The 12,630-nt window shown below is 33.6% G+C and overlaps 1 protein-coding gene across 1 annotated transcript; it reads left to right on the top strand.

The window, feature by feature from the left end:
• LOC104759609 (clumping factor B-like) lies at positions 7,004-7,653 on the top strand. Its single transcript, XM_010482519.1, has 2 exons — positions 7,004-7,040; positions 7,181-7,653. The coding sequence occupies exons 1-2, from the start codon at positions 7,004-7,006 to the stop codon at positions 7,651-7,653; spliced, it is 510 nt and encodes a 169-aa protein (XP_010480821.1).

Raw genomic sequence — 12,630 nt, forward strand, 5'->3', positions numbered from 1 at the left:
GACAACGTTAGATCAATCAGATATCCATTGAATAAGGGCTTTCAGGATTGTTGATAAGGCTCATAGTCTTTCTAAGCTTCAGTTCTGAGATCAAGCATAAACAAATAATCATTAGAGTGTTAGCCAAATAAGAGAAATCATTAGTCAAGATCATAATTCCCAAAGATAAAAAGAAAAATTTTGAAAAATTTGACTCAAACTTTATGATTTTGACTGACACAACTGAAACTCAAAAACAGAAAACATAGTTAGTAACTAATCTCCTCCAGACTTAAACAACACTGTCCCCAGTGTTATCAAGCAAGAGGAAAGCAGAAATAAAATAAAATAAATAAAAATCAAAAGCAAAAGAAAAAGAAAAACCTACCAATGGGGTGCCACCCACTAAGCGCTTGTTTTCAGTCATTAGCTTGACTGTGTTGGAGCTCAGGCATCTGGACGAGAAGAACATGGCATTGAAGTCCTCTTCATCCAAGGTGGTGTATAAGCTTTAGCTGCATGAGGCTTGCCAAGGATATGAGGAACAGGATCAGTGTGGGATTTAGGGATGGGATTGCTTCTCTTATACCCTGCAAAGTCATCAACAGAAGAAACAAGCGCTCTACGATAATCTCGTGGCTTGGTTAACTGTAAAACAGTTTTTGTAGCTTTGAAGGTCTTATTGATGATAGGAGGAAGTTTAGGAGAAGAAAATGCATACCTTGGCCTTACCTAGAGGGTTCTGGAGTGTGGATTGATGACTCTTCTGTTTGGGAACAGGTTTCTGACTTAGAGCATCAGTCTTGGACAAGTTCAGTTGCGGTCGTGGAGGGGTGTCGATCGATACCCTCTTGGTGGCATCGATCGACACTGAGCCTGATGCTCGTGTTGCAGAAACTTTTTCAACAGAAAAAGTCTGTCCATCAATAGTAGAACCCCTCCTCAGCTTATCCATCTCAAATTTCATACTCAATCCATCCACATTCAGTGCTATGTGTCCCTTCTGCACATCAATGATGGCACCAGTTGTAGCCAAGAAAGATCTTCCTAAGATGAGAGAAAGTCAGTGGGAATCATGAAGTTTCCAACCTTAACTGGAATGTCCTCTAAAACACCTTCAGGAATTCTTCGGGAGCGATCAGCCAAGATAAGAGAAATCTAAGTTGTCTTGAATTCTGTCATCCCAAGTCTCACAGCAACAGAATGTGGCATCAAGTTGATGCTGGAGCCAAGATCACAAAGTGAGTGAGAAAACCTTCCTGCTGAGATTGAGCAATCAAGGACAAAGCTTCCAGGATCTGGTAACTTCTCTGCAGTCCTACATTGAATGATTGCACTCACTTCCTTAGAGACAACCACCTCCTGTTTCTTCTCCTTCTTCCTCTGTGAAGGCTGGTTTAACAGAATTGCACTGACATCCTTAGTAAGCAGTGCTCCTTCTTCAGGGCTCAAACCATTGGATACCATTCTCTTTACATAGCGTTTTAGTGGTGGTGAAAGCTTCACTGCATCAATCAATGGCATCTCAATCATCACCTTGTCCATCATTGCCTTGCATCTAGCTTCCTCCATCTCCTGCTTAGACTTTCTTGGCTTGGGAAAAGGAACCTTAGGCTTGTAGACCCTTTCAGCAGCTGGAACCTGAGATTTCACAGCTTTTAGTTCCGTCTGAGATGAGTGTCGATCGATACCTAGGTGGTGTCGATCGACACCATCATCTGAAACCGAGAATTTTGTCGATTTTTCACCCAGCTCGGCAGAAGCAATTTCAACAGCATCTTCATCCCTCACAGATATGGCATTGCAAGCATGTCTGGGGTTTGACTCAGTTCTTGCTGGAAGATAATTCTCTTGCCGTTTTACAGACCCAGCAGTCTGTGCAACTTGAACCTCCAGCTTCTTAACATGAACATTTAATGCTTCTATCTTCCCATTCAGCTCAGTGTAGACATTGTCAATCTTTCCATTGAATGTCACTGTCAGATTCTCTTGTCCTTGCAAAAGCTGCTCAAGCATGGCTTCCATTCTACTCTCTGAAGAATTCTTAGGAGGTGGAGACTGATAAGATGAGTTCCCATAGGTTCTTGTATAGCCATTGTTCTGTTGCTGCTTCTGGTCACCATTGTAAGGTCTGTTTCCTTGCTGATTACCGAATCTCTGTCCCTGATACCCAGCTCCATACACATAGTTGACATTCTCCTCTGAATTCTCTGGCTCTGGCTCAAATGTCTCAACTTCAGCAGCAAATTGGACTGACTTCTTTCCCACAAGAAGATTGTGCACTGAATCAAGCTTAGCATTAACAGAAGCTAGCTGATTTGAATCATATCCTCCATGTAATCTCTTCCTTTCAGCATCTGCTCTCTTAGTACTATTGCTAGCAGCTAAGTTCTCAATCAACAATTCAGCATCTTCTGGCAATCTTGTCTTGAAATTCCCATGACTTGCAGCATCTAAAGCCAACTGATACTCCCAGTCACACCCTCTGAAGAAGATACTTAGCAATTGAACCCTTGAGAAACCATGGTGTGGACAGTCCCTTTGGTAAGCCTTGAATCTCACCCAAGCTGCTTTGAAGGCTTCATCTGGTCTTTGCTTGAAAGAAGACAGCTTGATTCTCAACTCATCTGACATTGCATCATCATAGAAGTGGTTGAGGAAGGCCACCTTGACATCACGCCAGCTTGTCAATGATCCAGCAGGCAGCTGTTTCAACCACTGAGATGCCTCTCCCGCAAGTGAGTAAGGGAAGAGTTTGCAGAAGATGTAGTCCTCAGTCACCCCATTAGCCTTGATGCTAGTCACCAGATCCTCAAAATGCTCAATGTGGTCCAAAGGCTTCTCATTGGGCAAAGCAGAGAAAGGTCTCTGCCCAACTAGTTGAAAGTACGCAGGTTTCAACTCAAAATCATTCCTCTGAAAAGGGGGAGGAACAATAGCAGACCGGTTCTCATACACAAGATCAGCCCGGTTGTAGTCAGCAATGGTCCTGATCAAGTCTCGGTTTTGCTCCTGTCGTCGAACTGGGTTCTGTACGTGGTTGGCAGTTCCACGCACGTCTGCAGGTGGGTGTCGATCGATGCCACCTGGTTGGTGTCGATCGACACCAAAATCCGGATCATCAACGACACCTGCTTGCTGGTTCACGACAGCCTGCTCGTTGACAACAGGTTCAGGAATCACATTTCCTTCTGCATCAAGCTTTTGGCCCTGCTCATTGCGCAAGTGGCCCTCTTGATCCCTCAAAACACCAGCCTCATCACGCATCAGAATGATTGGATTAACCATCTTCAGAGATTTGGCTGCTTTTCTGTTCTCACGCTCTAGTTTTCCCAACTCTTGGTTTGAAAGCTTCAGAATTGGACCAGTCTTGTTGCTCCTTGTGTTAGGCTTATTAGGCATACACCTGAAACACACAAGAGAGAAGAAAACAAAAGCGTGTTAGTTTGAAAATAAAAAGAAAAATTTAGACAAAATCTAAAACTCAAATCTAATGGTAGATCAAAGAGTCCCCGGCAACGGCGCCAAAATTTGATATGCTCAAATTAACCCTAGAGCTACTCTCTCAAATTAAGAGATCACTGCAGTACTTAGGGGTCGAATTCCACAGAGACTCAAGATCACACACAATGGATTATAGAGTTTTATAATTATGCTAAACAAATTGATTTAAATAAAGAAAAGCAATGCAAAATATTAAATAAAAGCTGTTGTAAATTCAGAAGATCAAAAAGCTAGGCCTAGGGAATTTCTCAGGAAATTATGAAATCTTAAATCAATCAATTAATTAGGATTCAATCAATTAAGAACAGATCTAGAACTCTAAACACTTTTGTAAATTAAATCAGTTCTCACTGCAAATAATATCTAAATTTAAAACCAGAAAATCCAAATCTCTTTGTAAAATTCTAGGTTAAAAATCAGCAATAAAATTAGGTTTAGATTGTTCACAAAATTATTAAATCAAATCTCTTTGCAAGAAATAATTTTGCTCATCAAAAGGTTTTATGAGGAAAACAATTATATTCTCATATCAATTTATTTTCCTAAAGTATTAATTCTAGATGGCCAATCAAGGATTAATAGGAAGAACAATCTAAGATGAAGATCTAGATAGATAATGAATCCTAAATAATCAGATCTAATAATTCATAAATCTCTGTGAAAAACCCTAAACCTAACAAGCAAACTACTCAGACATAATCAATGAAGAACAAGACATGATTCTGAATAATAAGCAATAGAGATTAAAAGAATAAGAAGGAATTCAAGAAATTCTTCTCTCAAAGTAGTTCAGATCTCTCTCCCAAAAGCTCTCAAAATCTCTCAGGGTTGCAGGAAAAAGAAAACTTGATAGAATAAAACTTAAGGGTTTGCAAAAACCTAAAAAAACTATATATATATATATATGTCCTAAAACACGTCAGGGACTCATGTTGCAAATATGGAAAACTTTGGGACAGAATTGTAAAACTTCCAATTTTGTGATTCTTCATCGTCTGAAGAGGGTGTCGATCGATGCTCCAAAGCTGGTGTCGATCGATGCCTATGCTTTGATCCGAGATTTATGCTCCAAAACGATCCAAATTGCTCTACTTTGCTCCTTTCATGCTAAAATCCTGTAGAACCTGTAAAGACTCAAAAACATTCTAGAAAACAAATCAAAAGACTCTAAAAGACTCCTTATATCATGGTTAAAAACCACAAAAACCATGATATATCAATACTCTTACCATATTAAACCAGTGAAAGACGGTTTTTTCCAAGACAAAGAGCTAGTAGGGTTAATCTTAATTCGATCTTATTTATTTATGAGACGTGTAAAAGATAAAATTAGCATGAACGAAATTTAAACTAGAAACAAAAAAGGATTAAAGCGTAGCCTGTAGAAGTAAAGATATGAGTCACATGTATTGAATCCTGTCCTGATAAGGGATTTGTATAAATTGGTTAGGATGAGTTTAAAATCAGTAGAAATTGATGTTAACTAAAACTAGAGTGAAAAACCCGATATTAGATACTGTTCATAAAGAAGTTTCCGATTGTTTTGTTCTATATGTTTATGTACATAGATGAATAGATGCGTTGAACATGTAAACATATGTAGGTAGGTATATTATCAAATTATTGATGTACTATTATAATGATACACTTAATATTACTTCCACGTTCTATTGTTCCAAGATACAGTATATCATCCGTTGGATTAGAAGGAGTGTCAAAAAATCTGAGCCCCTACGATCAAAATGAGAAATCTATTTTAAGAAGAAGGTTTCCTTTCTTTCTCACAACAAATATTTCTTCTATTATAATTAAAAAAAAAAAAAAATCTTCTATTTAGTATATATGGCTCCTTTTCTACGAAGAGTTCTTAATGATACAGAAGACATATGGGCCTTAAACATTAATGGTAAGCGTTTTCTTTTTAATAAGTTTGGGTATAGGTCTGTTAATGAACATATTGACACTGATATCTATGCTGAATTTGATACAAAGTCTGAAAACGTTGATGGATATATGCTCAAGTACAACAATCAAGAAATATGGAGGTCGTGGCAAGTATAATAAAGTTGAGGATAAGGCAATTCTCACACGGAAGAGTGAAGAGTATGTCAGTATAGACATAAATCCAGATAATATGAAGATATGGTGCACTTCTAATAATTTAGGGATCTATCAACCAGATGGGTCTACAAAATATTATAAGTCTGTTATTGCAAAACACAACGAAGATGAATATGGAGGTCTTACAATCACAGGAATTGAGAATGATGATGAAGACGAAGCAGGACAATCCAAAAACTAGCTTAAAAAGTCATTCGTCTAAAGAGTCTCGCTTTTTTTTTTTTCGTCTCTTTTCTGTTTTTGCAAATAACAAAGTGGATTTATGTTCTTATATTTAAGGACAAACCCACATTTACTTCTTCTTTTTTGTTTTTTTTTCTGGGTTTTGTGCTTTCCAAGTTTGCAGGAGTTGAGACTCCATTATCAATATAAATAAAAAATAAAAGCAGATTATGTTTGCTTATTAAAGAATTGTTCTTGTTTCCTTACTACTAGTAAAGTAAAGAATTAATTGGTAAAGTAGACACTTTTTCAACAGATAATTTAAAAAATAGACACTTTTAAAAACAAATTTGAGAAGTAGACACTTTTCTCTTTCCTCTCTAATGGATATAAGGGAGGGATTTAGAAAGTGACATTTTTAATCTTTTGTTTCTTTTTTATGTATCCACATAAAGATAAATTAGTTTTTAAATTTGAACCTAATAAATATCAGCTCAATAACAAAGGTATGTTGTTTTAATAATCGATGAATTTTCTATTTTTTTTTTTAGACATGACCAAAATAATAACCTAAATAAAAAATTATCTTTACAAATTAATAAATCCTTTTTTTAATGGATGTATGTGTTTTGAATTTTAGATGTGTAATTGATTTTTGAAAAATATCCTAAACAACACTAAAACATGTATTATGGATAATTATATTATACATTTCATAAACTTCCCAAAATATCATTATTAGACACATTACAATATTTTAAATTAATTTTTAGAAATTTCATAAACTTCCCAAAATTTTTAGAATTATTATTTTTTTTAGTTTTGAGTTCTCCGTTTTATATTTAGGTTATAGTTTTGAAGGAATAAAGTTTAGTATTTATAGTGTAGGGTTTAGTTTTTGAAAATTTATTTAGATGATACACCAAACCCAGATGGTACACTAAACCCATATGGTACATCAAATCTAGATGGTACACTTAATCCAGATGGTACACCAAACTCAGATGGTCACCAAACCTAGATTGTGCTCCAGAATAACAGTATTTCATACATTACAATATATTAAATTCGTTTTTAGATTTTTTTTTAGTTTTGCATTCTCTATTTTACATTTAGGCTATAGTTTTGAAGGGATATGATTTAGTATTTAGAGTGTAGGGTTTAGTTTTATAAATTTATTTAGATGGTACACCAAACCCAAATGGTACACCAAACCTAGATAGTACACTAAACCTAGATGGTACACCGAACCCAGATTGTACACCAGAATTACAGTATTTCACACATTACAATATTTTTAAGTTAGTTTTATTTTTTTAGGTTTGAGTTCTCTATTATACATTTAGGATATAGTTTTGAAGGGATAAAGTTTGATATATAGATTGTAGGGTTTTCATTTTGAAAAATTAATTAGATAGTACACTAAACCAATATGGTACACCAAAATTAGATGATAAACCAAATCCAAATGGTACACTAAACCTAGATGGTACACCAAATCCAGATGGTATATTAGATCTAGATGATACACCAGATTCAGATGGTACACCAGACCCAAATGGTAAACCAGATTCAGATAGTACACCAGATTCAGATGGTACACCAGACCTAAATGATACACTAGACCCAGATGGTACACCAGAGTCAGATGGTACACCAGACCTAGATGGTATACCAGACGTAGATAGTACACCAGACTCAAATGGTACACCTGATTCAGATGGTACACCAAAGTTAGATGTTACACTAGATTCAGATGGTACACTAGACCCAGATGGTACACCAGAGTCAGATTGTACACCAAAGTCAGATGATACACCAGAGCCAGGTGGTATACTAGACCCAGATGGTACATCAGACGTTAGATGGTCTACTATACTCAAATAGTATACCAAACCTAGATGTTATACCAGACTCATATTGTACACCAAACCTACATTGTACACTAAAACTAGATGGTACACTAAACCTATATGGTACACCAAACTCTGGTTGTACACTAAACCCATATTGTACAATTAACCCAGATGGTAGACCAAAATAAAACTAAACCCTGATTTTAAATTTTAGAGTGCTAAGTTTGAAAATAAAAATTATTTAATGTTATTTGAAAGAATTTTTTTTAATTTAAGTGGACTATGAAACATTAGTTTTTTTTATCCAATACCTCAAAATATGGTCCCACATACATAAAATTTCATCTCTCATTTCCTCTAAAATTGGGACCACAAATAAACTCTCTCTTTTATGACACATAAGGATGGGTACATTGGTCTTTCTATTTGTTTTTGTCTTATACACTCTCTCACAAATTTTCTATCTCACAAAAGCTAAAAAATGTCTATTCTCCAAATTTTTAACAAAAACTGCATACTTTTCAAATTACTTTTCAAAAAGTGTCTAACACACTAATGGACTCTAAAGTAAATAATAAGATATTAGTTTTGCCAGACAAACTTGGATTTTTTTTTGACAAACGACAAAAAGAAAATTGATTCAAGAAATAAATAAAAATTTATAACGAACTTTGAGGAAAATACTTGGATATTTTGCTCTCTTTTTTGAAGAGATAAACTACAATCTCTGAACATATTCTGAAACTACAAATATAAATGCTACTCATTTTGCATAATTCATAATTGCATCATAATATAAATTCAGTTTTTTGTTTTAAAACTTTTTGGAGTTTAATATCAAAATTTTATGGATATATTAAAAGATTTCAAAATCGATTTTAAAAAAATTACTAAAGTTAGAAGTTTTTAACTCAGAGTGAAAACATATTTTCTTATATAATTTTCTAGTAAGGTGTTTTTTGCAATTGACCAAATTCTTGACTTTTTAGTTATGACTGCCGGACGAAGTCTTCTTACGATAATAAACGAGTAGACTTCTATAGTGACTATTTTTGGTATTGACCAAAATATTTAAGCATTGACCGTTATATTATTGATATTAAAATAATTAGTTGACTGCAAAAGAAATCTACTAGTAAAAAAATAAAAATGTTGGTCAACCCCAAAAATGACCATGGCAGACTGCAAACGAAGTCATCATTCCTGGAGACTTTATACGTAGTCTACTTGGCAAAAGTCAAACTTGGCCAATTGCAAAACTAACCAAAACGAAGTTTACTTTTTTCTAGTTGATAGATAGATGAAGTCTACTTGTCAGCTAGAAGTCTACTACCAAGTCAATGGTTTGGTCAATTGCAAAAATAACCAGAGTAGACTCTAATCGAAGTTAACTTGTTGAAACTTCCTAAGAAGTCTACTCTGTTCTATGTTTTTAATTGCAAAACTGACCAAAAAATTAACAAAGGAAGACAACAAAAGAAGTCAACTATCCTAGTAGACTTCGTCTGGTGTGTGCTTTATTAAATTGTAATTGCAAAAATAGACTTCGAGTTAAAGTCTCTGCGTAGAGGCTTGTTGATATCTACTCGTTTGACATCAACATGAAGTAGGCAAAATTTGTAAACCAATTTATTGCAAATTGGTGAATAATTTTTAAGATTTTCTTGTTGTATTCTTTGATATATGTTATGTACTTGCTTATATATGTTTTTGACATGATTATATATTATACATATGGAGAAATCAAGTTTTTGGTTTTCTTAGGCAGTTAGGTCATTAACTTAACTTCTTTTTGAAGTCAACGTGTTGGAGTTCTGTGTGAAGTCTGTATAATTGAAAAAGTGTTTAATTGAAAAGTGATTTATTTAGTTTATCAAAAGAATTTTAGAATTTATCCTATCAGGACTAGAGTTTTTATTTTCCTCTTTCTTTTGTTTTTCGGATTCCTAATCATGCGTAAAAAACTGGAGGCGAGAGAACAACATATTTGCATCATGCCTGATAATAACAACACATGGACCAGCATCAGGCAGATACTTTTAATCGCAGCCATGGTTTTATCTTCTGCGTCTTACACAGGTAAGAAGAAGCAGCCGAGTGTAACAACATACTGATTATGTACAAAATTTATATGTAACATTATACGGCTCTGTTTCATTTCATGTATCAGCATCAATCTATTGTAAGTAAATAAAGTGATGATGTTTTTGTTGTATAAGAAAAAATAAAGTAACGTTTTGATGTTTTGTTTGTAAGATTGCAACATATCTCAAGCATATAAACTCATGCATCTCTGTTTCATTGATTCTCCAAAAGAATACTCATATAGAGATTTGTCTCTCTACCTAACTACTTAGTTAGACTGCGATCGATCTTTGGTTTAGATATAAACTAAACTTCTTCTAGGCAGCAATGACGAATAATCGATAAAATCGAAAAGGGTTTTTAAGGTTTCATTGTGTTTATCTTCCTTGGACAAGGCCACTAAAGACTTGGCTATTTCCAGCAAGAGTTGCTTCCCATTCAATAGAAGACAAGAGTATCTGCGAGAGCGATATAACCACTTGCTTCATGTTTGGTCTTAGAATCGGATCATCATCAACGCATTGCTTAGCCAACATAGCAATCTGTCTACCAAAATTTATTCACAATGAAAAAAAAACAATCATATCGTTACTACATTTTTCAAACTACTAACCATTTGTTTCTTAGCTTACCTTGAACAAACAGTCGTGCGGGTATAAATCCATCATGTTGGGGTCAACAAACTCCTTCAAACTTAACATGTTCATCGGGTCTGTTTCTTAAGAGCTGCTAACATCTGCAATTGTAAAAGAAAAGGAAATAAGGCATTTGGGAAATGAATTTTGCATCAAAGAAGCACAATGGTTCAATCTATATAATAAAGTCCAAGAACTTATTACAATAGATGCCAATGGACGTCTTTCTGGATTCTTAGAGCATCTCCATTGGTTGCATTTAAGCAAAGTTGTTAGCTTAAAAAGCTAAAAAAATAAATCAGAAATCCTAATTAACTAACAATCGACATTTTTTTTTTTTTTGTAAATAAAAGAATCAGCTCAAATAAATCAATTTGAAGGAAAATTGTTTATAAACAAAAAAGAATTACTGAAATGTTATCCAAAAGTTGGTTTATTACTTATATCTATAAATCTTTTGAAAATTACTCAAATGTTTAATGATCTGGGGGTAATTACAATTTACTTCTTGAGTTTTGTTTTTCGATTTTGAGTAAAAAAAATAAAAATAAATACACATCAGCAAATTAAAATACACATCATTTTCGATTTTCCTCGTCACAACCCAAAAACTTAATCGGTTGTAAAATCGGGAAACGAAAAAAAATTGATCTTTTTTACTGAAAATAGGATGATATATGTTAGATCTAATACTGGATTATCAAAAACAGTTGAATTAACAAAGAAATCGATGAAAAACGAGTGAATAAACGACCGGCGGCCATGAAATAGGGTTACAGGTTCGGATGGAGAAGATGAATTCAAAATGACTGTTTTACCCTTTATTAAAAAATGACGAAAAATGCACAAAATATGGTTTTGAGGCGTCGAACCCGTGACACACAACCTGAGAAACGGGTCATTAACCAACTGAGCTGTGCGTTTTTTCTAGTAATTATCACGCAAACAAAGTATATAACCACCAAACGTTATAATATTAATATTAATTATACTTCTGTGCCTGCTCAGATTCACTCGTATAATAAATTTATAAAGTTAATTTTTTCATAATATATTATACAAAATAATTAAAAAATTAAACTCAAAATTTGAATAAAAAATAAAAAAATTCCGACGAAGTGATGACAGAGTTATTGACTTAAACGGCTGACTTATGAAATATTTGTAAATTTTTATTATTATAACTCAATATTTAAATTTACAATTGAAATATGAATATTACAATTATTATATCCAATAAAAAGTCATAATTATAAAGAAAAATTGATTTTTACACATTCTCACCAGAATGTGTTAAACATACAACACATGACGTTTAGGGGTTAGGGTTAGGGTTGGAGTTTAGGGTTTGAGATGTAGGGTTCAGATGAGTAACATTATTTGTTTTTTTATTTTGGTTTTAATGTTTTTTAATGTGTTTGGTTTAAGGTGGTAAATGGATATACTAATATTATTACCATTTGAATATATTTTTAAAAAATCAAAAACATTTTTGGTTATTTCCGGTTATAGGTCGGTTAGATTAATATATAACCATAAATAACTCAAATTCTATTGTAATTAAGTAGATTAGCCTAATATAACCAAAAGTAAGCCTAATATAACAGAAATTAACCAAACATACCAGTTCAAAAATACCAAATTGGAAAAATTATTTTTTTCGGTTCGGTTTGGTTTGGTCGGTTATTTAGTCATTCTAATTTGAGGGTTGGCTGAGTTATGGTAAAGTTATGGCTGAGTTACCGTTTAGGGTCTTCTCAATAATATGAAAACATATTCTTCTTTCCTGGGTCTTTTCTTCTGTCAGATTCCTAATAAGTATTAAAACGTCTCTCGATATTACAAAAAGTGTTTTTAGGGAAGCGCGAATAATCACTAATTCTGTGCCTGCTCAAATCCACACGCATAATAAATTCATAAAGTGAGCTTTTTATCACAAGATATTATTGCAAATAATTAAATAAATTATTATTCGAATTTAGAATTTTATTTTTCTAAAACTATTAAAACGTCTCTCGATATTACAAAAAGTGTTGTTAGGGAAGCGCGAAAAATCACTAATTCTGTGCCTGCACAAATCCACACGCATAATAAATTTATAAAGTGAGCTTTTTATCACAAGATATTATTGCAAATAATTAAATAATTATTATTCAAATTTAGAATTTTATTTTTCTAAAAGTATTTCTCCAACAATTGAATATTAAAATTATTATAACTCAAAATTTAAATTTAGAATGGAAATATGTCTATTATTAGGTTAACTGATGGTTTCCCGCCAAAATATC

Source organism: Camelina sativa, chromosome 17 (assembly GCF_000633955.1).
Source record: "Camelina sativa cultivar DH55 chromosome 17, Cs, whole genome shotgun sequence".
NCBI classification, from domain to species: Eukaryota; Viridiplantae; Streptophyta; class Magnoliopsida; order Brassicales; family Brassicaceae; genus Camelina; species Camelina sativa.